Raw genomic sequence first — 25,932 nt, forward strand, 5'->3', positions numbered from 1 at the left:
GAAAGCTGGTATTTGTTGTAGGGTATTCAGGACTACAATCTGTGCAATTCCCTTTGTAAGTCTTTTTTTTTAAGAGAGGGAGAAAAATAAACTAAATAGATTTGCATTTGATTTATTACTGGGTACAGTCATCCAAACCTGTGTGTATTCACAGTACAGCAAGGTCCTGAAACAAGAGTGTGTTTGCTTAAATCCTGAAGTGTCGATGGAGAACCATCAGTGCAGCTAAGAGTTGACAGTTTGGGTCATCGGAGGCTCCACTGCTACCGCATCTCACAAATACCCAAAACAATGGCAGGAAGGGGCTGCAGGTCTTCAGGAGATGAACCGCACACAAACATCTTCAAGCAGTATTCATTAGACTGGCGCTGAGGGTGGCAGGGATCTGTCCATTTCCTGTTTTTGCCTCCTGGCTAAGCGGTGACGAGGGTCTGCGTGTGCCAACACCGCTAATGACTCAAAACTTGTCAGTCGCTCCTAACACAATCATTCAATACTCTATTATGTTGAGAATGGAAGTTGAGCAGACCACACATCCCTGCATTCACACGCGTGTTGGCAGCAATATCAACTCATCATTAGTGGCGACCAGAAATGATGCCAGTGACTGTGTGTCTCCAGCTTTGAGCACAATGGTTTGTTAAGAGCCTCCTAACGCAGAGGGCTTCCTCCCCATATGGCTGAGGGAGCTTGGCTCCAGTACTAATCTTCTCCCACTGTTTATAAAATAAACACAGCGCTGAACACCAACCCATACACAGCCTGTTCCCCCACTTCTGCTCCCTCCACTCTGCATCTGGCTGACCTCTGACCTGGACTGTTTGAACTCGGCTTCCTGTCCGGTGCAATGTGCATTTAGCATAATGGCAAATCTGCACTGTATGCATTTTTCACGCATCAGAAGAGGTGATTACCAAACACATCCTCATGGAGGTGGCACACGTGGCAGGCACAATCTGACATGAGCTGACAAAGAGTTGTAGCCTAGAACTCTGTCAGTTAATCATACGAGATAAGCCTTTTTGATAACTAGTTCAAATGGAAGGCTCACCACCTGGATATCATGCTATAAATGTGCAAATGTGGATGCATTTAGATAAGCCTCAATTCCTTGGTGTAAAGTTACCTCTAATTACAAAATCTCACGGGGAACAGAGTGGATTTTTCAAAACAAAGCTGCTCATGCAGACATCCCTACCAGACACCCCCTCCCTTTCTCACTGAGAGCCCCCGAGCCCGCTAAGGCCCACTGGTGTCGGAATGAGACGAGATAAGCCCATGGTCGGCCTCCATCAACACATGAGGCTTTCCAAAGCGAGTAGAGTTACAGACAGGCACTCCACTGGGGCTCAGTGGGAGTGGGAGCGGACTGGGACGGGGCTGCTCAGACACTGGTAGGCTGCTAATCTGCCCCCAGCCAGGCTGCTGATGCCCGCCATCTGTGTCTGTAACTCATCACCCACTGGCCAGGAGCCTCCACAGGCACGCACACAAGTAAACAAACACCCAGAGAGAGCAATTCTAAAAGCTGATTCTCTACCTAGCTTGGTTAATTACCGATTATCAATGCCACAAAAAAAACAAAGGCAGGGGACACGAGGTGGCAGTGAGAGGTAGGAGGGGATGTGGAGGAGCCAGCTGTGAATACGATCTCATTAAATTCAGGTTATTTTCTCTTCCTCATAACAGAGGGAGTTTGTATCAAACAAAACAGAAAAGACAGCTCAATCTGGACAAAAGAATGGGAAGGAGACTTTTGTGATGGCTTTAGTTACCACCAGCAGCGACGGAGAGGAGTTGACAGAATTCAGGAGTGTCGGGAAAAATGTGGCTGCCGGCTATGCTTCATTTACTTGACGAGACTTCACAGTCATAATTGTGCATGCCTCTGGCACTACTGAGCCAGGGGATGTAGAGGGTTAAGAGGTCATGAGGATGGGTGCCGCAGGGGTGGGGGAGGCAGACAAGTGACTGAGATTAAAACAAAACACCTGAAGCTTCTCAAGGAGCATGGACGCCACACAGGTGTGCAGCTTTTACTCCCATACAACCCCCACAGTTTGCAGTCAGAATCTCCTGTAGGCACAGCAGCAGGCAGGTGATTAGCAGATTCAATTACTATGCCTGACTTACTTCTTTACCACTCACCAACATGTTTGAATCCCACTTGACAGAGACAGGCTTGTTGCTCCATGTGATGTGAGGGCTGGGTTTACAAAGGTCTGCTAAGGGAGTAGTTTTGAAACCATTAGCGGGTGTAATGCAGTCATTAGAAGGATATGAGATTTTTTTGAAGAGGGCAATATGCATTTTTCAGACAGGGAAAGTTAAGAGAGGTCATCAGATTTTCAGTGCTCTAGATTTGAATCAGGTTTTTGACTTGGCATTAAGAACCCTTAGAGTACAGTTCTTTTTTAGAGAAATTTAGCACACACCCTTCCTCGTGTTGATAATTTTCACACAGTTCCTTAAGCAGTGCAGTATGTCCAGTGGGAGTAGCTGGAATGAGAACTGTGATGACATTCAAAGCACTAAATGCACCCATGAGAATTTTTGAATGTTATTCTATGTTATATTTATCAGCTAAGTATTGTTCACGTGTAGCCATTTGTGAACCCTAAATGGGAGCAAATTATACATTGGAAACTGCAAAGGTGCTGAAAGAACATTTCCAAAAGTAGGCAAACCCTTGTATGTCAGAGCCTGCAGGCATTGCTCCAAGCTTCAAACATTAACAAGCATTCATAACATTATTTCACAGTAGCCTCTGTTTAAAATGGTTCAAAATAGCCCAGTGGAGCCAAAGGATGGAAAAACATTTACAAAGCTATGTCTGGAAAAGGAGCTGTCATGTTTCCATCCAGGAGAATCCTGTAAGGCCCGAGACCGGACTGCAGACAAGTAGTGATTATATAGTCTGCACTGAAGAGATAAAAAGTACATATTGATGACTTGTTCTAAAAGGTCTGGATGTGGGAAAAATCTAAGTAGTTCATAATGCTTAGAGAGGAAGATGAAAGTGAGGTTTTTTCCTCTGGGAGACGAACAGAAGAGGTCCACACAGAAAAAACAGCAGCGCAGGGATGATTCAATTATCCACCCTGGCCTTAGCACAGAAATATCCCCCTTTTAATGCTTCTTGCACAAAGATGAATGTTTTCCCTTGGTGCAATAAATAACTTTATATTCCCTCAGCTATGAAAAGTTCACCTGCACAGACGATCCCATTGTCTGCCCTCATATTTGTTACTGCTGCCTTTTAATCTAACCTGAGTCAACCTGTCACGCTCCATCAATCGTGGGAATCGGATACCTTAGGAACACAGGAGCTTTTGCTTTGCGTTATGCCCCCCACCGTACCACCACCTCCCCTGTGCCCTAACACACTGAACCTGGGAGCCGGGAGAAAGTCACCCGCATCACATGAATCAGGCACTGTGACAGGCGTCCGTTGGGTCTGGGATCACACGAAGGATCACAAGTCTCTCTTTTTACTGCTCCCGTCTCCCATCTCTATTAGCTGGGGATAAGAGAGGCAGGGTGACCCTCCAGAGGCATATATTTCCGTTGATGAAGAGATAAATCAGATCATTTCTAGAGTAACGAAGGGAGCACAGAGAGAGCCTTCTTGGTCATCCTCCTTTGAGATGTAAATGGCACGGTGGCACTGAAAGAGGGCCAGGTGTCCGATGCAAAGAGGGAAAGCGTGACGGTGCATGCATTCCTGAGGGACCTAGACCATTAACTGTTGGTGTGCCTCATGTGGGGAAATATCAGCAGATCCCATACTGGTCACAAGTGGCTTTTGAATCACATAATGAGTAAGTATGATTAATAGCTATCCCCAAGTACTCTCTGAGATAGTAGCCTGAATGCTTCACCTGCAGTGATAATAGCAAATTAAATTGTTTCAAACAGTGATGAAAATAGTGACAATTTCCAAACGACCTGCGACTTTCCGCCTCCTTTCCTGTTAATCGCCACGTTTAACTCCCTGATAACCAGAGGTCAACAGCTGCAGCTCACACCTTGCTGGACGATAAGGAATGAGTTAGCTGGCTTACTAAGGTCATCAAGGCAGCAATTTACAATGAACTCTTTCAAGCCTGAGGCAAAATTCTCAAATATTCCACACCTCAAGGTGGAGAAAAAGGGCATTTAGCAGTTCAAACAGTCAATTGAGAAAAGAATAGCAACCTGTTATTAGTCTTAATGAGGAGACAAGGCAGGAATTACCTCTTTTTTGGGGGGTGGTAGTTTCAGCTGAAGAGAAAGGCTGAAGGGTCAAATATGCTGTGGATACTCCTACCCTGGCTCTTCACAATCTTTCTTTCCTTTCCAGGATGCCCAGACAGTCCGACACCAGACCCCGGACTCCCATTTGATAAGATGATGTATCATGCAGGCCTGTTCAAGATGACAGAGTTGACATAATACAGAATGGCAGCGTTATTGAAAAGAAAATTTAACACTGTGATGTCTGAGTTTTGCTGCTACAAATGATATATTTCAACCAATCTTTTAATGCTTACAAGACAGATTTAAAAAAGTTTCCAGCCGCTCTGGGTATTTTTGAACATTTTAGAAACGTTCTACCCTATTTATTTAAACAGAAGACTGATAAATTGACACCCACGTGTGCTTCATATATATAGCTTGATTTAGCACCTGATTAGTTTAGCTTACAATAATTGCTGGAGACATGGGAAGGCAGTTTGACTCAGTTTAAATGTAACAAAATGTGCCTTAAAGCCTGCCTAAAGTGTACCCTTTAAGGCAGAAATTAGAAATCAGTGTCATAATATATAAACGAAACCACCAACCTTCTCATCCGGCTCTCAGAGAGTCAACAGATTGAAAAAAAATAATAATCAAAGAATCTAACTGCAACAAACAGTGTAGAAAAATGCAAAAATAGGTTAAATATATTTATAGAGCTTTATTCAAAAGTAGAGCAGTGACATCATCACCAACAGATGTTATTTAAAAATGCAATTCAAACACCAGGTTAATTTAACTGCCGAGTCATGTTTCAGGTGTTGCAATATTATAAGACAAAGGTACAGTAATGAAGACATGTTTTATTAAGTCAAAGGGATGACGTTAATGCGCCATCTGCTGGCGAACATGAGAAACTGCATACACATAGGTAGAAAGCCAAAAGATTCAACATAATATACTACAGGCTGATGGCAATCAAACATAAACAGAAATGTTTCAGACTGCACTGAAATAAAATTCTGTTTGTAACCATAACACTCGAAGCCCCAAGGTTGTCAAACATCTCTTGTATAACCCCAGTGTGAATGGTAAAAATAATACCAATCTGTCATCGGTGGGGGAAAAAAAGTGACAGAAGCTCCCCAAAATTCCAGGTTAACCAAAGGATAAATCAACACGGTCTTCAAGCGTTACAAATGTTGACCTACAATATATCGTCCGAGACTGCAAGTGATTTAGAGAAGTTTCCTCTGCAGTTTCTGTAACTGCTCAAAAAACAACAACATAGCATTGTATGAGAAGTAAGTTTCATTGGAAAACAAAGTTATTTTTTCAGAAGTCATATATACAGAAAGAGCATTAAGTTCAACTGTTACGTGAGCAAAAAGGTGAAAAGTGTAACGCAAGTAAATAAAGACTATTGCATTCAGGTGTGACTGCTCATTAAATTAGAAACTCTCAAGCCTTGTCTCTTTTATTAACTACTCGCGCATCTTTTGAAAGGTTTTTTATGTTATTTTTACACACAAACATATTCCATGTGTGCGCGCGCTTTAGTTTGCCAAAACTCCCTTTTACCACCGTGATGAAACTTAATAAAAGACTGGCAGAAAACAGATTGTCATGTTCTGTAAAAAAAACAAAAAAAAACTCCCCACCTCACAAACATTGAATGTCTTCATATTTCCCAAAGAAATGGTGCCGTGACTCTTAAGTAAATTGCTACTAAATCTCCCAGTCAATGTGTAAATCATAACCTCTTAACCATACGCACACAGTGAGCCCCGTCACAGGTAGAGGTCGTAAATCGCGTGGAAAGATTTCAGTCTTTGGAAAGTCTAGCAAAAAAAAAAAAAGAAAAATTTGACCCAAGACCTTATTGATTCACAAGTAGTGCCAAGAAGAAGGTCAGCACCAATAGGGCGATTTGCGCGCTCCAAGTTTTGACAGGAAGCTATGCACAAATACACATATTTGCATTTGGCAAGAGTTTTTAAACCGATTAGCTGTTCCAAAGGCAGGAATGTGTCATACAGTGAGGAATGTTCAGTGTCCTCCCCTCTGCTGTCCATGCAACATGAAGTACTGCTGCTGTAAAGTGGCTGGCAGTGCCTGGCACAGTGAGAAATGGAGTTTATTTGTGGCTCGGACCACAACAATTCAACTGATACTGAAAAAAAAACACCAGACTCCATATTTTAACTGTTCCTTAAGTCAAGACTTAAACACAGTACATAGTGATGGGTTCATGTTTGAGATTAGAAGACAAGTTCAAAGTTCAATCTCAAAACAATACCTCCCAAATTTTAGTGAGATTCCATCTTTGCTGCGGTCTAACAGGAATGTAACAGACATATGAGCTGGAACCTGTGCGAGGCTGCCCCCTAGTGAACCAAGAAAGAAAATAAAAAAGCTTGCATCCTACGCTTCTCGGAATTACTACACAACTGAATAGTGTTGAATTGAGAGAGAAAACAAAAAAAAAAAACTGCATAACCTGTGACACCTTCGCATTCTTTAATATAAACCTATAAATACTCCCAGGACAACATTTTGCTCCCAGAGACTCTGCAACTCGTCTCCATTTCAAACGGAATATGAAGACTTATGGTCTGAATAAGAGCGTTAAGGATCAAGAGGAAGCGGCATCAGCTTCATGCTGAAAAATGGCAAAAGTGTTCAGGTAGTTTTACACTTAGCATGGATGCTTTAGTGTATACTAATGATATCATAGGCAAATTATGTCTAAAATTAATACAAAATAGTCCAATACAAGAATAATAGTGAAGCTGGCCAGTCAAAGACTTTGGCAAGGCTGGCTGGTTGTTGACCGAAACTGCCGTGCTGGTGCTTTGTCTACAGACACACTCACACATACACACTCACTCACACACACACACACACACACTCACACTCACACACACACACACATCTATAGAGCTACAGGTATGTATCCTGCTCTGTGCTGCTAAGGCTTTGTGTGGATCGTTGAAGGACAGATTCTTTGGCACCAGGAAGGTCAGTAGAAGGCGATCTCTGCAGGTGAGGTGAGTCAGTTTCATTTTGTAGCACAGTCTCTGGTGTGATCTCTGGCACGGTCTCCGGCACGGTCTCCGGCACGGTCTCCGGCACGGTCTCCGGCACGGTCTCCGGCACGGTCTGCGGCACGGTCTGCGGCACCGTCTCCGCAATGGTCTCTGGCACGGTCTGCGGCACGGTCGCTGCCATGGTCTGCGGCACGGTCTCTGGCACGGTCTGCGGCACGGTCGCTGCCATGGTCTGTGGCACGGTCGCTGCCATGGTCTGCGGCACGGTCTCTGGCACGGTCTGTGGCACGGTCGCTGCCACGGTCTGCGGCACGGTCGCTGCCACGGTCTGCGGCACGGTCGCTGCCATGGTCTGCGGCACGAGCTCAGGTATCTTGCTGTCACTTGGAGGTGGGGCAGGTGGATCTGAGGGTGGAGGGGGAGGAGTGTGGTCACTGGGAAGAGGATATGGATTAGGGATCACCTCAGTGGGCTGGGGTTTCTTCATGCTCTTCTTCTTCTTGCTCTTCCTTTCTTCCTTGCCCTTCTTAAGCTGCTGCGGAGGCTGAGGAACCTCGAGCACAATAGTGGGGTTCTGCTGAAGGTCCTGGCGTCTGGGAGGCTCAGTCAACATGATGAGGCGAGCGCCGTGCATCCTCTGAGGTGGTTTGAAATTCAGCTCTCCGCGGTTCTTCCTCCAGCGTTTCAGCTGGGTGTGGTGCTCTCTCTCCACATCTCTCGCTGTCACTGGCACTTCAAGAATCTGGAAAAGGAAGAGACACATCACCAGGTCACAGCTGACCTCACAAAGATCATGTTCAAAAGGAAATGTGAGGCAACAACAACTCCTCTTTGCTGGAAAATGTGTTCCTTGCATGTTTGACCATCGCACTAAAAATGTGGACTTTGTCAGTAAATGCCAAAGGGCCTCGGGCTGCTGTGGACGCACCGTCACCACAGTCAAGACAGCCGTAAATATAAGAGGGGGTATTGTTCAGGGAGACAGAGACTTTCATATAACTGGTACAGGACCAGACAGTGGGAAACCAGAGCTCTGGTCAAGTTGTCTGTGTTTTCAATCTAATTCACTTGGAGACTCTTTCTGAACTCTTATTGTTCTCTCCAACTGCATATCCACCATGAGACAACACTCACCACAACACTGCAAAATTATGTAACATGATTTCTTGTCTTAATGTAACTGGAAGCTAGCACTTTAAAAATAAAAATCCTAAAGATTAAAAACGAAGAATAATGTGAAGAAAAGTCTGAATCACATCAGAGGCATAAAACATCTTTATCCATGAAGCTCAGAGTTGATTTGATACGGTCGTGAAATTCTATTATAAACAAAAATTGAAACTCTACTGGACCCAACTGACTCCTCCTTTACTCTTACCTCTCGAACCAGCAAGCCCTCCTGCATGTATCGAGGCTGTATGGCCCTGAGAAGCTCCATGGTCTCATACAAGCCTTGGCAGGCCTTCAGCTTCTCCCGGGTCCCCAGCGTGCACTTAAGCAGCACCAAACCCACACGAAAGATTATCTTGACTCCTGAGCGAGGGAGGAGAACAAGATGAGTGAACTTAAGTGTGAAGGTATTGGGATGTTCCTCTTTTCTACAATATCTGGTCCCACGGTGCGAGTACGGCAGTAAACTCCACAGTTACCGTCACAAAGGAACATGTCCCAGACACGCAGCACAGAAGCCCAGGGCAGGGTTCTGGAGAAGGCACACATAAACCATTCAGTCATGTAGAGAATGGGGTCGATCTTATGTTTCTCCAGATGCCGGTAGGCTAGTGGGGAAACGCGGCGCAGCAGAGCAAACAGAATCTCTCCATCCAACTGTATGGCTTCCTGAGAAACAAACCGGTGGGAGAACATTAGCAGAGAAAATATACACCACTGCACTTTGTATTGTAAGGCCTACCACACAATAAACATGTCAATGTTCATCCATTAAAGTAAACCAGGCCAAACGCATCGGGTTTCTCATGTTCCCTATTCCGTCTCATTCTGGTAGCTCCGTGATTTGTTTGAGAACATTTTCTCAGTAAACATTTCAAATTAATTATACGATGCAAAGACACTAAATTATTTACTGTAGATTGTTGCTCATCTTATTGAGCAATGCAGTAAGCCTTTAATAAATACTGGTATGTAAAGACAGAAAACACCCCTCTGGTTTCATCAGGGAGCTGTAACCACAGTAATCCTAAGCCTGACGCAGCGTGTAGTTACAGCCTGCCCATGTTGACGAGATTACTTCCAGCAATCTAGCTGGGTGGCAGAGAGAGAACACATTCCAGTAGGACTCTTACCACAGCAAACATCTCATCACTAAGAATGAAAAAGTCAAATGAAGTTGTATTTTCTCAGATGATGTCATCGTGTATGCCTCCATGTGTTTCAGTCTCACCAGGCCAGGACTGTAGTAGCCAGGAAGATACTTCTCACAGATTTGGACCAGGCCCCAGAAAGCATCCTGTGGACACAAAGACAGATGATGTAAAGAAACACAATGTTCACTTTAGAGGACATGTCTCCGCTCGCATGGAAGTCTGATAACTCTGGAAATGTTGACTTTTCAAAAGAACAATCTCAAAACATAGACACATTTCTATTCTGCAATAAAGAACTCAAATCCCGTTAATCTCATCACTTAAAGTGTAAAACAGAGGTGCTGTGTGATATTACTGAAATGTTCAAAACATTTTCACCTCTTACTAAAGTTACTTAATCATTTCTAAGTTGATAATAAGAGCATTTCCTTTTATGAACAATAAAAAAGAAAATCTAAAATCTTGATTGCAAACAGGTCCCAAAGAAGAGACTCAGTGCAACAAAAGTGACAATTTACATGACAAAGGTTACAAAGAACCCTGTGAATGGCACAACTTTCTCATTCTTGAACCAATGGGTTGCATTTGTGTGCACAACAGGGCTCCATATGGAAAGAATCCATAGAGAGCGATGGAAAAAAAAAAAGGGAGAGACTTCTCAAAGATAGAAGGTGATACAAGAAGATCGGTGACCAAATATGAATCTGTGTAAATACAGTTGAAGTAACAGTAATCAGGGAGTATGGAATAAGCCGTAGTACCACTAATCAGAGCTGGACTGTCTGTACCAAAATAATGTCAAGGACAGTGTGCACCTTTCACAAACAAGCTCTGAAAACAGAAGGACAAGTACTGCAGACTTAGAATAGAGTTTATCAATTAAAACAAAGCTTCCTCAACAGCTCAGACAGGGTGAACAACACAGCCTCAACCTCTGAGGCCGCCGTTCAAAAAATATCTTATCATGTGATCAAGAAAGTTCACCCGATTCAAAAGCTCAGGTTTTCTACATCAGGATATAATAAGATCCAAAACAATATTACAGTGGGAAAGATTATTCACAAGTGGAAAATGTTCAGGGGCGGACATCCCGACAGGTTCACGCCAAGATCAGACCGTGCAGTGCTCAGAGAAACTGCAAAAAGACTCTACAGGCCTCAGCTAGCTTTGAATAAGCTCAGTTTAAGTGATGCTGGGGAGGCTTCATATTTGCTGTTGTTTGTATTTGGAATTTAATTTTAAAAATGTTCTTGTAACCTGTTAAGCAGTTTTCCCCAATGGCTGCCAGGCACACTGGCCTTAAAAAATTAAATTAACATACTGAAGTGACAGAAAAGGAGTCGGTATGAAAAAAACACAACAATTACAGCTGGAAATGCTCAAATCCTTACAATGACACAATGATAGTGAATTCAGCCAGCTGAGTTAACAACTAAGCCCGTGTGAATCACAATGGCCGATATCATAATGTCCTCAATGTTCTGGAATAGCTTCAGGATTTATCTGCATATTTCATCTGTACAGTCTGTCTCCGTTAGCTGTTCTGCTTAACCATAGACTAATCCGAGGAGGACAAATCGAAACCAGAGCCCTGAAAAAAGCGAACAGGAGGAGAGTAAAACATGAGAGAAAGCGTGCAGCACCTCAGCGGGCATGTGCATCAGCAACACGGCAGCGATCGGAGCCTGGGCCTGGCAATATCCCTCCTCTGGTCTGTACAGGGTGTAGGCCTTAAGAACACGGAACAGATCCTGCTGCCTGCACAGGGTCAAAATGCAGACAAAAGCAACATTTAGACAAATTACATGTTGAACGAGACGCAGTCATTCATTTAAGTGACATCGAGGGGTTAGCCAGCTTACCCGTGTCCTCCGCGCGACACAAACATCTCATGAAATGGAAACTGACGATGGAGGTCTTTCTCGATCACGTCAAGCCATTTGGGGTCCCCTGGCTGACTGTCCAGCTCCTGACAACAAACATGGAGGACATGCGAGGTCCCTTTACTGCAGAGTAAATGCTCTGAGAGGGATTTTCATTGAATATTTCAGAGCGGATTTCTCCAACATTTATAACCATTTAATCAAGTTTACTCAATGATTTGATTCTTCTCCACCTTTATGCATCGGTTCATTTTATGCCATAACTTGAAAAATCAACAGTTTGGTAAAAACTGGTTATTAACAGTGAATTAGCTTTAACACCATGTAAAAAAAAAAAAACCAAACATCTGGTTTCATCTCAGCCAAAGGCGTAACACTGGTGCATAACAACAGTTTCAGTAACAATTTCAAATGATATTTAAAAATGAAATGAGCCCAAAACACAGCCTCAAGAGTGCTGAGTGGAGGAAGTGAAAGAGGAAGCTGTCTGACCTGAAACTTTCCTTGGTTCTGCTCCTTCTTCACCTTCCCTCCTGATAAGTAGAGCCATGCACGGCCTCGGAGGGCAGGAGGGATTCCTTTCTGACACCGCAGTCTCACCTGAGCCACAGAGAGATGGGTTTGACAAAATAAAAAAAAAAATACACCAAGGAGCAAATGCGACAACGCTTTCACAAAAGACAGACAAAGATTCCAAAATCTGGTGTGTACAATGCATATCAATGATGAGGGGGAGGGCGTGACACTCGCTAGTGGGTCCTTTTTTTAGAACAGTAGTCTGGTTCAAAGCACTTGAAGGCTCGCATATGACAGGACACACAGACATTAAACAGGGTGCAGAGCTTCTATTACGCGTTTTCAATCATTAAAGTATGACAAGCTGGTTATCTAAAAAACAAAAAAAAAAAGGCATGCATGTGACCACGATCGTTTAAGGACAAGCGAGCATTAATATTCGAGGCTGCTTACAAATGTTTCATGCAGTGAATATCTTTGGAGTTGTTTGATGTCATAAGAATTTGGGGAGAAAAAACAATGAGATCAGCATTTAACAAACTGTGGCCTCAGCAAGATGGATTCACAAAGATAAGGTTTGATCACATAAACAAAACAGAAGATAGATAAGATTCCTAAATGCTGCATACAGAATATACACACTGACGTTTCTTAAGGAAAAATCCTTTCTTTGCTTGGCTCTGGACCTGCAAGAGGAATTAAGGGACCTTCATGAGGTCAAACTGTATAGTATGTGTGCGAAGGTATGAAACTTTTTTTTAAGCATAGCTCATGTGATGTGGCCAAATACTGCAGCTATAATCAGTCAGGCTGTCACAGACCACTGTTTATGGAACAGAATAACCTGAAGTACACATTTCAGAGCTTCAGCATTGGAATACACCCCAGACAGTGAGGTTGCTTTGATTTCCATTACCATATCTGAACTCTTTTGTTCTTGTTGTGATACGTTTGCACACCGCTCAAGGGAAGTGCAGCTTTTAATGTCATCACCTCGAATAAGTTCAATCAAAGAGGCAAAAAATAAATAAATAAATAAATCCGGCTAAATTAGCTCTGTCCTCTAATGAAATTGTTAAAGCTGCCTTGCACTTGCGCCCATCTTTAGTTTCTACTTGCAGCTGCTTTATTGCAGAGGTCTCATGGGAAGTCAGTGCCGCTCCACCCTGAATCTGAGACTGTCAATTTGTCACATGGTATATGAGGTGATAAAGAGATGGGTTGTGTCAAGGCTTGCTGGTGACTCATGGAATTGAGGTGAAGTTACAGCCCTGAGTTAAATCGCCAAGAGCATTTCACATAGAACTCGCTTGACTCGTGGATCCACAAACTGAGTCCGCAAAGTCGGTTCCTTGTGCAATCAAACACATGAAGCAATGCCATTTGCATTATTCACTCGTGTGTAGAAAACTAGCAAGGGACAAAAATGTGCTTCCTGGAGATAACAAAGATGAAGTTTACACATCAATAGCACAACAGTCCACTTAAATTTCTGACAGGTGGTGCTGACCTTATCGAATCTCTTGATCATCCACTTGTCCCAGTGGCTGAGCATGTCCAGCCACTTCACCTCCCTTTGCCTGAGCACCTCTGGTGGCACATCCTGAGCCCTGATCAAACGATGCAAAAAGGATGCAAAATAGGATTTAACTTCTTGCACGTAAAATTACTATTAAAGTAACGAAACTGAGCAACATACAAGCGTTCGATTACTTTTGCAGAGGGAGTAGGAGCTCGACGAAAATATGGATTATTTTTCTTAAGCAAGTAAGTTTGGTATATTGCTTCAAATTACACAACAAAGGCTTAGAATAAAGCTTTTTCTGAGAGCAGAACAGAAAAAGATCTGGAAAAAACAGACAATAATTGGTACCACGATATACACACAAACTCAGATGAGGCCCATTTAACAGAAAAACCTATTTGACCACCCAAAGTCAGTCTGTTTAGCTAAAAAATTTGACTGTGAAATGTTTTCATACAAGAAAAAAAAAAAAAAAAAGTTCATTTAAAAAAGAAAAAGACATGTTTTCCACCAGAAGCTGGAGGTAAGCAAGTCAGGCCTTCATTATGAGGGAGGTCTGTTACTTTACTGAAATATGTAATTATCTCATCGGCACAAGCCTGTAATTGCAGGGTTAAAATGTCTTGAAAGAGCAGCCTTTTTTTAAAGTGCAGGACAACCCTCTCTCAGTTTAAACTGTAGGCAAGATGTGGTGGGTGAATAGAAGAGCTTATACCCCATCAAAAAAAACCTTAAACAATGATAAGTTGCTTTCATTGCCAGCTAAACCCGCGCCTGAGACCATCTCTAAGATCAAGCCAAAAGAGGCCCTCCAGGAAGGGGGCATCGGAGCTCCAAAATCTGCCAAAAACTCCAGAAAGCAGGGGAACTCATTGCCAGCTGGTGCTTGGCACAACTTTCACTCAACTCCTTCCACTGTCTCAGTTGTGTAAAGTAGGCTTTAGGCCTGCAGTGAAAAGACTACGTTGATCTTCCTGAAAGGACATGAATTAATTCAAAACAAGACAACTGGGCAGCCAGAACTGCTATTTCAACCTCAACAACAACAAAAAAAAAAAAAAGCCTGGGTGGCAAATACAGTACTATATACATTTGAAAAATTGCTTAACTCTACATTTCCGAATTAAATAGACGATAGTGCTTATTATCAAGTCACATTCTGTCTACATGTTGCTTTGATATATTGGTCAAGCTAAAGCAAACAGTTAGCATAAAACACATTGTGCCACGCAGCTGGTTGGGAGCTCTGCTGCTCAGGCGCCCACTCAACATCACCATCCCAACTTGTGACACGCCGTCCCACTTAGATTAATTGCAACGCAATAATTCTGGATTCAATGGATTACAACACCGAAATTCTTTTTGAAAGAATAACCCTCCATAACAAAACAGTCGGAGTCACTGAGAATGAATCACTGTTAGAACTGAGGCAAACTTACGACGCCTCCGAGTACTGCTGTGCTCCACCAATAAATCCATATTTATCGGTTTGCCTGTCGCTGGTGAAGCCGTTGATCTCTGAATCGGATCCCAAAGAACTTTCGTCGTCAATGTGACTGCTGCTAATAGTCCTGATGCTCCTTGTGTCCAATGACTGACGGCCGTTTTCTATTTTGGCCATGGTAGCAGGAGAGCTAGCTGGCTAGCCAGGATAGCTAACGTTAGCGAGCTTGTTGACAGCCCAAAGTCAATCAAACTGCATCGACGCCATGATTTCTAGACGTAAACTAAACTTTCTAACTACAGTTTCTCCTGTAAATGTATTTACGCGTCTATTTTCGGGCCTCATCAAACAGGTTACGCTAGTACTTTTGATTTGAATCCGATTTAACATTAGCTGGCTAATGCTGGGCTGCTAATGTTAAGTTAGCCTAAACTGCTCGTTCCAACCCGTTCCAAAAACTATTTCTAAACCGGACCTTTCCTCAAGACACTAACGCTACATTATCACCTCGGCTTTTGTAGATATTCACAAACAAGCTATGGCAGCTGGTTGATTAACTACTTTAATCTGCCCTCAGCTAACATTGCTTTGGTCCTGTCATCTTGAGTTTGCAGCTGGACAGATACTGTTTCGAACAGCAACTCGTCTACAGTCCCAGTTTTGTTTGCAAAGTACTGTTATGGTTACCTCTAGTGGCTGCCAAGAGGAATAAAATAAATCCTAACTGTACGAGTCCTCAAATACGACCCACTGTATTCTCTTGCACTAAACCTAACTGCGTGACGTGTGTGAATCGTGGACTTGAATACACTTAAACCAGTTTGTAAATTAACAAGTGACTATACAGTAATAAAAGCACATTCGTTTGTTTTTAATTCCTTTATTGAAATGAATTAATAGAGTTGCTCTACATATTACGTGGCTGTAAAGTCCTACAAATTATAATGAACAAATCAGAAGTTGAATCAAAATGTTGCCAGACAGATTGTAAATCCTAAACCACTCAAGAACAGCATGCCCCTTTACACTAAAGTGTAAGAAATTGGCAATACAATTCCAAAAGTTATGATTACACTAAAATAACAGGACAGGACCAAGTGACAAAACATTAACTTTTTTCCTTCTTGTGGGTGGGTTCACTTTTTTCTTCCACCTCTCTCCTTCAGAGCCAAATGAATGATTGAGCCATTGCTCATGTTGTAATAAGCCAGGGAGTTTGAATCCTTGATGAAAATGCCCTATAAAAAATAAACAAAAAAACAGAATATTTATCAGTAATCTTTGATTAATTTTTTTTTTCTTTCAAAAAGTCACGGTTGAATTCGGTTTGAAGAAAAGCTTACCTCATATTGTAACTTCTGTTTTCCTGCTGGCATGCCTGTAGCTTCGTGGATTTTGACTTTAATAACAGACACCTGTGGAGACATTACATTTGCACGTTCATTAAAATGTAGTGGGTACACTCGCATTTTACGATTTAAAAAGAAACAAAAAAAACCACAACACGACCAGCCCTTTGCTTACCTGGTCTGTAAGTGGGACAGTGAAATTCAGCACTTGGCCGTTCAGCTTCCATTCGCTCTTGTCCTGCATGTTGGGGACCTGTACTTTAACTGCCACGGGACCCTGGAAATAAGGAGATGAATAATTAAATGATGGCTTAAAGTATGCCAAAATTTAGTTTAGAGAGCTCAGAAGTCTGTAAAGTAATCATTTCTGTTACGGCTAAATCTCCATTTATTATTGAGGAAGTTGTCTGTTTCAGCAGCACAAATAAAATGTAAGACATAAATTTCCACGTTTCACAACTACTGATTCAATTCATCCATCCATCATCTGCCGCTTATCCGGGGGTCGGGTCGCGAGGGCAGCAGCTTGAGCAGAGAAACCCAGACGTCTCTGTCCCCGGCCACTTCCTCCAGCTCTTCCGGGGGGGACCCCGAGGCGTTCCCAGGCCAGCCGGGAGACATAGTCTCTCCAACGTGTCCTGGGTCTTCCCCGGGGTCTCCTCCCAGTGGGACGTGCCCGGAACACCTCCCCAGGGAGGCGTCCAGGGGGCATCCTAACCAGATGCCCGAGCCACCTCATCTGACTCCTCTCAATGTGGAGGAGCAGCAGCTCTACTCTGAGCCCCTCCAGGATGACTGAGCTTCTCACCCTATCTCTAAGGGATTCAATTCAATTCAGTTTTATTTATATAGCACTAAATTACAACAAATGCCATCTCAAGGCACTTCAATACTGATATGTACAAATAATCAGTTATCGTCTTCCTTTTTTTCTTTTTCTGACGACCTGTGCATTCTTGGGGATGAAAAGGCTAGGTTTCCGATCCTGTGCATTGAATTTTGTCTGCGTGCCGGTCACAAACTGTGTCTCAATACAGGAAATGAGCATTTTTCATCTTTTTACAAACAGAGAGAAGCATATTTTCAATACATTGCTGTTCCAACCAACCTTGTTTCTACGAAGGAACTCCTCCTCTGGAATGAGGTTGTCCTCCGTCTTCATCTTCTTGCTGACTGGCTCATCGTCATGAGGTGGAGGTGGGTGAGCAGGTGGTGCTGGAGCAGAGCTTGGTGGTTGTGGAACTGGAGGAGCGGGGACAAATGCTGGGAGAAGAAACAGGTTGTTTGAATTCAAATGAAAGAGGGGTTCAGTTAACTATTTACAACAAAGTATTCAAATATTCTATTGTAACTGTTCTGAGAGGTTTGGAAACCTTCGTCTTACCAGTTGGAACAACCATGGGAGGTGGTCTCGGGGTCATGATGTGGGGTGCTGATGGTGGCATAGGAACCACATTTATGCGGGGAGCAGGCATCATTGGAGGCATTGATGTTAACATTTGCCCTGATGCAAGGCGCACCACTGGAGCAACGGGAGGTCTTGGAATTACAGGTACAGCAGACAAAAGAGTGGTGCGCACTGGAGGAGCCACCTGTTGGACAACCACGTAATAGAGATATATAAGGAACATATACACTCTAAAAGCTTTACCGAGTTTTACTTTTCCAGATAGTAACTTACAGAGACAGGTGGCCGAGGCATTGATGTAATAGGTGGACTAGGTTTAGGCAAACTCATTCCAGAGGAAGGGATGGGAGGCGGCTGGTGAATTTCACTTGGTTTACTTGGGCCAATTTTCTCTTTAGTGTCATCCTCTCCCACCAGTCCTTTGGCTTTATGAATGGCTTCAATTTGCTCCTGCAGAGTGATGTTGGCCTGTGCTGCCTGCTGTGTACGAGCCATGCTTCCTGAGTGACCATCCCAAGTAACCTGGTGAGGGCAAAGATTAAAGAAAAAAAAAACTGATGCAACTGATACAAACAAATTTCCATTTCATCAATTTCAAGAGTTTCTTTGAAACATCAATATGATATATAAACCGTCAATTGTTCTCACCTTCTCCTCTGGCTTCTGGATTTCTTCTTCGCCAATCTTTTTACCAATGGCTGTCTCCTCCACACCAAAGATATCAGTACGCCTCTCAGCGAGTTGTTTCAAACTGCTCTCAATATCCAAACCAGGTGCGTAGACCTCATCCTCGGTCTGTCTGTCTCTGATGCTGCGGTCTCTTTGTTCCAGCCAACGGGGATCCAGCAGACCAATGCGCATGTGTTCCTGCATCTTACTGGCAGGGATCTTCTCACCAGTAATTGGTGAGATGAGGTACTCATCTGGAGCTGCAATTGATGGCGGAGGCTTGGAAGCTGTGAGGAAAAGATGTGTAAATTTAACACACACTTCACATAGTAGTAGCTTGGTACTATACACTTGGTATTTTCTCATCTGAGCAAGCATGTTACCTTTGGGATCGTAGTCTTTGCGAATAATAACCTGGTCTGGAGTCGGGGGCAGTGGGGGTGGCATGGGGTTGTCTGGTGGCAGTGGAGCCTTCATACCATCCTCATCATCATCGGATCCCTTAAAAAGCAGCAGTGTTAAGTTATAACCAGCACCTCTCTTAAACTTTAGTCTTTTCAAACAGTGGATTAGCTACATAGATTATAGAGTTACACAGAAAATGTTGCTATATAATCTAAAAGTGGTCCAAACTGGACAGTTGAGTGACTGCTTCATAAATATGAACCTCATCCATGTCTTGCACTTGGGTGTCTTGATCAAGCTGTGAATGCTGGCCATCACCCCGATTCTCCCGTTGATCCTCCTCATCCTCACTCTCAACCTCCATCTCCACCTCCTCACTCTCTCCATACTTCTCGTAACGTTCCTGGATCAAGATACGAGCACCAAGCTCCTCTGGAGTAGTAGGTGGGGGGAAGTGGCCTAGGGAGCAGATAAACCAATGGTGATAAATGATTCTTGCTAACCTTTGGGTTTTACATTTTTCAGCATATTGTAGTTACGCTTGTTACCTTGTTCATTGGGCTGGAAATCCACTGTCTCCACCACCACAAAGTCATGCCAGTCAATTTGGGCATATGCCACCCGTTCTTTCTCCCTTTCCTCTTCCTCCTTCTTTCTTTCACGCTCCTGATACTTTGCCCACTCCACACGGTACCTCACCTGATGTATGTGCCAAAAGATAAAAAATAATCAACATGGGAAAAATTCTAATAAGTGCTTATTTTGACAGTCTATGACTCGATGCAAAAAGCAATTACCTGGTCCATAACCTCTTTTGGGTTCTCAGCCTCCTTCTTGAGTTTGGTCAGTAAGCCTTTAGGAGGGATCAGAATCTAAATGTTGAAAGTCAATATTGAGATTCAGTTGAGCATCACCATCCAAATAAAGAACATCAATAAAACAAATGGGAGTGTTTGCTCAGTCACCTTTGTGTACTGCTCAACCAGTTTGGTAAAGTAGTTGAAGAGGCTGTGCTGCGGTCGCAAAAAGTCAAACTGGTAGTTCCTCTGTTCTTTCTGCATGAGCTGAGTAAGAAACTGACGGCCATTGCGAGCAACAAACTGGGCAGTGAGCTTGACGACGTCTAGATCAAAAGCTGAGATTGATGGTGGATCTGCAATGAATTCAAACTCAGGGGGTGGTTCTTTGGGGATCACAGTCTCCTGAATCACCTGTGACTGAACCTGATGATAAAAAATAAAAAAAAACATCAAATAACATAGATGAATAAAACCCAAACAACCATAAACCAATAATACGAATAAAAATGAAAGGTTAAGATGCTTCATGCAATGCTCACTTTTTGTGGAAGCTGCTGTGACTGCTGCATAGCCTGCTGCTGCATAACCTTGGGCACTGCCGCAGATGGTTCTTGTGCTTTCCCCTCCTTAAATTCATTAACTTTATGACGATAGTAAGCATGATAGGGATCATTGGGATTGAGGAAGTTAAACTTTGGATTGTTGATCTCATTCTGACGAATTCTCGCTTCAAACTCAGGCCCATTCCTGTGGGATGGCATAAAAAGTTATATAACGGACAAAAAACCCTTTAAGATGGCAGCTCTACACAAATGTCACATACGGCGTAACTCACCTGGCAACAAAGCTAGCTGTCTTGTCGACTATATTTCGGACCTCAGGAGGTGGATATATGATGCCAACAATGGGTTTAGTGGCTGGAGTTTCATCTGGAGGTGCATCATTCTGCTGAGGAGATTTACAGCTGTTAACCAGTTTAAAGCAAGATCTACAATAAGACTTTCACACAAGGTCAACAACTAAACAGGTAGCCTACTTAGATCTTTACCATATTAAACAAGTCTTCAATTAATAGTATAAGACAGTTATCACACCATTTTAATGCCATTTGTGATTTTAAAAGCATCAAGAACATGTTCTACCAGGTAAATCATTGAGTATTACTGAGTTACTGCAACACCGTGCCTGGAAAGCAACGTTAACACTAATTTTTTCCATATGTCAGTTTTCAGCACTTTTTTTAAAGACGCCAAACTATATTGCGGAACAGTGTTTGAAAAGCTTCACCAGGTATCTACCAACATATTTTGTCTTGAGTTATGCGGATTCAAGGGGAAGCAGCGCTAACAAGTTTAGCACGATGCGCTTCATATGGGTTACGCAAAACTGGACGCTGGCTGCTCAGTTTTGTATCATTATTATATATCTTTCAATATAAACGCATTTTAAAATAAAGGAAAGTGTATGCTGACTTTGTTGTTCAAGAACGTGTCAAGAAAAGCCGTGTGCAAGCTCCATCGCTAACATTAGCTAGCTTGAAGCGTTACCTTGTTGTTAGACTCGGGCTGAACTATTTGAACAGGCCCAGGCGGCATGGCTGAGTCTCTTTGTGGTATACAGAAGCTACCTGAAAACAGCCAAACAACAAGAAGATTATGTACTTTAAAACACTTTTATACTATATAATAAATAAGAAACATAATTAACTATAGCTACAAACCTAAATTTGCTGCGCTTGAATACTTACTACGTCGCGCTCTCGTTGTCCCAATGGAGGCGTATTACTTCCGGAAACAGCTCGTAAAGCATTATGGAACTTTGAGTTCTTTTTTACGTTGCCAAGGTGATACACTGACAACAATAACAAATCTTCATTGCTGTGCAGCTCAGATAATATAAAAACAGGGTTTAAGACATGAGTCAGCTGTTGGGTCGACAAGACTGTATCAAGAGCCTCCGAAAAGACCTGGTCGACACTCAGGGTGCAGTTCTGGACGTCCTTTCCAGAACCGGACCGGTCCGCTCTTCTTCCTGGAAGTTCCCTGACAAACTCTCCTGCGATCTGGATATTGTGGCTTTGCTAGAGGAGTATGACTTCGTGGACGGGGAGGACGCCTTCAATCAGCACTCCCACATTGTTTTACTGGAGTTGGTGATTGACAGGTAATGAATGTAACGTTACACTCACAAAGTATAGCTTGCAAGACTTTTTTTTAACACTTGCTTTTTTTTCTGGTCTTCTGCCTGAAAAAGACTACTGCTTCTCCTCCAAAGTGTTAGTGCTTATATTGAGCAGCAGAGGGTGAGCTCGAGGAGAGAGCATGCACAGCAGAATGGATACCTGTCAGTTGGTCTTGTGGTGAAAAACTACTGGAGTAATTTTGTTCAATTTGCTAACAAGAAGGTAGGTGTATTGCTAATTCTAGTGAAGATTATAGAGACTGAAAATGAGGCCAATACATTAACATTTAAGTGGTAGCTCTCACAAATGTTTTGCTCTCTTTCTTCTTATAGGAGCTCTCCAAAAATATGACAAAACAGACAAAAACAAAGACATTTTTCTGTGATGAGACAGTGACACCTGTTTCCCCCCTATCTAGCTCAAGGGCCGACTTTTGCAGACGTTCATCTGCCTGGTCGTCAGCAAGCTCATTTAAATTTCTCCCACACAATAATGTACTCTCCTGTCCCACCTACAAGACTCAGTGTTATCCTAAAGCTGACCACCATAATGTAAGCTGTCAAACGATAGAATCATTACTCATTCCCTGTGATGCGTGTCATCAGGTGCAATCTCTTTTGAGAAATACGGGAGATGCTTTGGTTGATATGTGTCAGAGTGAAGGCCTGCCCTCATCTCTGCAGCCTCTCTCAGTAGTTGTGAAGGACACAGTGGAGGCGGGACATATGACAGCAGGTGATGTTGCCCAGTGGGCCAACGAGCAGCTCAGGGACATGCGCCGGCTGGCAAAACATCTTAAAGATGTGCGGGGTACAGTGCAGCCGCTTAGAGAAAAACTAGCAGCAGCTGAGGTGGAACGCAACAGATTTAGGTCTCATTTAGGAAAAACACAGCAAGAGTTCAAGCAAGAGGTGGAAAAACATCAAGCAAACATAGTCCAGCTGGAGTTTTCACTGCGGAAAGCACAGAGATCCTTGAAAGAGACAGAAAAGAGGCTACAAGATGAGCAACAACAGCTTAAGAGAGGTAGTAAATGCTTAAATGAACATGATGAGAATTCACTGAGATCATATTTACTGCAACTCTTTATGTTTAACATTTTTGTAACAGAAGCTTTGTCCTTGGAGGGGAGTAACACCAAACTGAAGGAAAAAGTATCATTGCAGCAAGAAACTTTACAAGCACTTGGTGAGCGCATACAGGAATTATTATCATCAGACTACTTCCTAACAAAAGTCTTGTTTAGCAGAATACACTGTTAAGTTGCATAATTGATCTTTTTTTGTGCTAGAATTTGAAAAGACTGTGCTGCAGGAGAAAGTGAAGAACCTGCAAACAGCAGAGGAGGCCTGTTGCAGGCTGCAACAAAAAATCCAGCAGCTGGAAACTCAAATCTATGACAGTCAACTCCTTCTTGATAAGGAGAGTGCCAAGTACCAGAGTGCTTGCCGTCAACAAGAGGTAAGTGTCACAGTATAGGCCACATCCTTGGTTGTTATTTGCTGAAGACCCTTACTTTCTCACTCTTATGTTTTTATTTTGCTTGTGTATCCAGTCAATGCATGCAAAGCAGAAATCTTTGTTAGAGAGAGTTGATGCTCTTGATGAAGAGTGCGATGAGCTCCAGAGGCAGCTGGGAGAGAGAGAAGAGGCACAGATCAGTTTACACAATCAGCTGCAACAGATATCAGAGGTGAAAGAACAACTACAGGCTCAGCTCACTCAACAACAGGTATATAAGAGCCCTTAAATGTCCATTACCCCTCGTAGTGTGGCTAAAATCTATTTTTATTCTAAGTGGCACTTTTTTATGGTCTGTTTTTCTCCCTTCAGGACTTGTGTGTCGAGCTCCAAAAAGAGAAGCAGGTACTAGAAACACATGTGGATGAGCTAAAAAAGGGCTTGGCTGAGGTGACAGAACAAGTGCAAGCTTTAAGGGAGCGGGAGAGGCTTTTGGTGGCTTTCCCAGAGCTTAACAATTGCTCTCAGGTCCAACCACAGAGTAAGCAATTACTTTCTAACATTCTTTTACACATTTTTCTTCTTAAGGCCTACCTTGTCTGTTGAAAAGTAAGACACAAGTGTCTCTGTGCACAACAGGGACAGCAATGAAATCTTAAATCTCTGGGTGATAATTTCACATGCATTACAAAGGAAAGTGTAAATATGGAATCCAGTTAAGTCATGCCAATCGTAAATGCTTACTTACATGTTGTCCTTTGCATATAAGGTACAGGGAACATGCTTTTGGATATGGAGCTGCAATTGCAAGCAAACAGCATTCGTATAAATGTACTGGAGCAGGAAAATGCAACGCTGCACAAATGTCTTGAGAAACTACAGCAAACAACAAAAAAAACCACCACCAGGGTAAGTCTTGTATTAGGTAATCTGGACAGGAGACTTGGGGTGCTCTGAAAAGGAGCCTTTGTACATTTACAATTACATGATTATTGGGATCATTAAAAACTGTATTTTTACATTTTCATCAATAGGAAGGTTTACCATCACAGGCAATGAGCACACCAACAGAAAAACAACAAAATCCCTCGACACAAGTTCAGAAGAGTCCATTGTAAGTTTTCTGCTCTTTAGAGTAGTTAAAAAGTTCCATTTGCTTTATAAATGCATGCTTTTTAAATGAGCTTTGTGTTTTACAGACAGGGCGGCAACGCAGCCAAATAAGGATGCAGTTACACAGAAAAGGAAGAAAGGGGAGCACAGAGAGGTCTGGAGGCAGTGGGGCCAGAGGATCATGTGTCTGCCTCCCCTTTGTCCCTGCAAATTCATTCTCAAACCCTCCACCTCAACAGAGGCTCCACTGCTGCTAAGAGTCACACATAAATACAAAACATTTCTCTGCTCTTTCATCACAGAGACGTTACTCAAAGGGAAAAAAAAAAAACTTTGGGAGTGCAAATGCATTTAAATAGATGGTGCATGACTCATAATGTTTTTCCCTGCTTTATACTAATACTTTTGTATTTTCATTTCTCACAATGGATTAACAGTTCCCACGACACCTAATATTATGATAAGCCGAATATGCCCTTGATTGACTTACTCTGGATTTATAAAAGGAAGGCTGCTAATGCTATTAAAACAGGACGTTGGTGGAGAATGCATATTAGGTTTCAGGTTATATGATATGTTTGTCAAACAAATGTGGATGTGCCTGAATAGATGGCCTTCAGAGCAGCAGATGAATCACATGATTGTATGTAAGTTGGTAGCTTGTGTAATCTTTAATGCCACACAAGTAACATCAGTGACAGATGTGCATTTCATTGTTTGTGTGTCGCCAGACAAAAGTTGAATCCTCAGGATTCATGCTCTGCTGAATCGTTAGGCCTGCACCCTGATCTAATCGGTCAGTACATCCTCTGTAGTGCATACATATGTTGTCATGGATCATTATATTTCATCTTTATATATGTAGCTCACATTTTGACGCTTTAGTTACAGCAGTAATTTGGGATGCCATGAGCACAGTGGTGTTTTGAATTTGCATAAACACATAAACATAACCAATCATCTTAGTATCATCGTTGACTTCTCATTAATAAAATCTGAACAGACACCTGATCTGTCATTTCTTTCTCGGAGGAGACTGCTAGTGGTCAGAGGGCTAATCCCTCTCTTGTGTTAACTATGCACTTGTGACAACAAGCATATACTTTGTCTTAATCTCTTCCCTCCATCCCACTGGTGTTAGTTATTTAATATAAACAGAGGCAATTTGTCATGATAATTGAGAGCTGTTGTCAATACTGTACATTATAAACGAGATGTTCATTTGCAAAAGATAATGTGCATGGTAACAATGCAATTTAGCATGAATGTAATCTTCTGTGTAACTCAAAGACATCTGACTTTGATTAAACAATAGAACGACTTACAATACAAAGCATTTCTAATCCCTAAAAAAGTTATAAATGTTGTCGAGAGTTCTTTATTTACAAGCCAGTAGTAGTATTAAGTGTGCTACAAAGGAGTATAGGTATGATATTAAACATGATTGTAAGTTAACATGCTAGATAGTCAGTGTCTATCAAGAGTTTAAAAACGACCTGATAAGGTCTTACAAAAGGAAATGCGAACTCTTCAAAGGAAGAGATTTAGGGAACAACAACAAAGAGTCTTAAGCGTTGACCTGGGC

The 25,932-nt window shown here is 42.5% G+C and overlaps 3 protein-coding genes across 9 annotated transcripts; 1 reads left to right on the plus strand and 2 right to left on the minus strand.

The window, feature by feature from the left end:
- Positions 1–4,924: 4,924 nt before the first annotated feature.
- LOC140310140 (TBC1 domain family member 10A-like) lies at positions 4,925–15,629 on the minus strand. The gene is made up of 9 exons (XM_072388314.1): positions 14,956–15,629; positions 13,502–13,601; positions 11,968–12,075; positions 11,455–11,561; positions 11,236–11,350; positions 9,670–9,735; positions 8,918–9,107; positions 8,647–8,801; positions 4,925–8,010 (listed from the first exon to the last, which is right to left on the minus strand). Exons 1-9 carry the CDS (start codon positions 15,135–15,137, stop codon positions 7,162–7,164), a joined length of 1,872 nt encoding a protein of 623 aa, XP_072244415.1. The 5' UTR covers positions 15,138–15,629; the 3' UTR covers positions 4,925–7,161.
- Positions 15,630–15,824: 195 nt separating this feature from the next.
- Positions 15,825–21,393, minus strand: sf3a1 (splicing factor 3a, subunit 1). Of its 7 annotated transcripts, none has more exons than XM_072388312.1 (16): positions 21,339–21,393; positions 21,139–21,218; positions 20,427–20,536; positions 20,131–20,338; positions 19,757–20,014; positions 19,589–19,663; positions 19,340–19,490; positions 19,054–19,250; positions 18,770–18,887; positions 18,366–18,673; positions 17,991–18,239; positions 17,694–17,901; positions 17,418–17,572; positions 16,485–16,586; positions 16,304–16,375; positions 15,825–16,198 (listed from the first exon to the last, which is right to left on the minus strand). In XM_072388312.1, exons 2-16 carry the CDS (start codon positions 21,184–21,186, stop codon positions 16,097–16,099), a joined length of 2,361 nt encoding a protein of 786 aa, XP_072244413.1. In that variant the 5' UTR covers positions 21,187–21,218; positions 21,339–21,393; the 3' UTR covers positions 15,825–16,096. The 7 variants fall into 7 exon arrangements, with proteins under 7 accessions (XP_072244413.1, XP_072244409.1, XP_072244411.1 ...); XM_072388308.1 differs by having other exon boundaries at positions 20,427–20,539; XM_072388310.1 differs by having other exon boundaries at positions 21,139–21,214; positions 21,339–21,385.
- Positions 21,394–21,446: 53 nt separating this feature from the next.
- On the plus strand, positions 21,447–24,625 carry ccdc157 (coiled-coil domain containing 157). The gene is made up of 10 exons (XM_072388313.1): positions 21,447–21,754; positions 21,845–21,995; positions 22,106–22,799; positions 22,884–22,961; positions 23,065–23,234; positions 23,329–23,505; positions 23,607–23,775; positions 24,004–24,143; positions 24,269–24,348; positions 24,434–24,625. Exons 1-10 carry the CDS (start codon positions 21,507–21,509, stop codon positions 24,456–24,458), a joined length of 1,932 nt encoding a protein of 643 aa, XP_072244414.1. The 5' UTR covers positions 21,447–21,506; the 3' UTR covers positions 24,459–24,625.
- Positions 24,626–25,932: the final 1,307 nt, after the last annotated feature.

Source organism: Leuresthes tenuis, unplaced genomic scaffold (assembly GCF_036924035.1).
Source record: "Leuresthes tenuis unplaced genomic scaffold, fLeuTen1.0.hap1 SCAF_6, whole genome shotgun sequence".
Taxonomy (NCBI): Eukaryota; Metazoa; Chordata; class Actinopteri; order Atheriniformes; family Atherinopsidae; genus Leuresthes; species Leuresthes tenuis.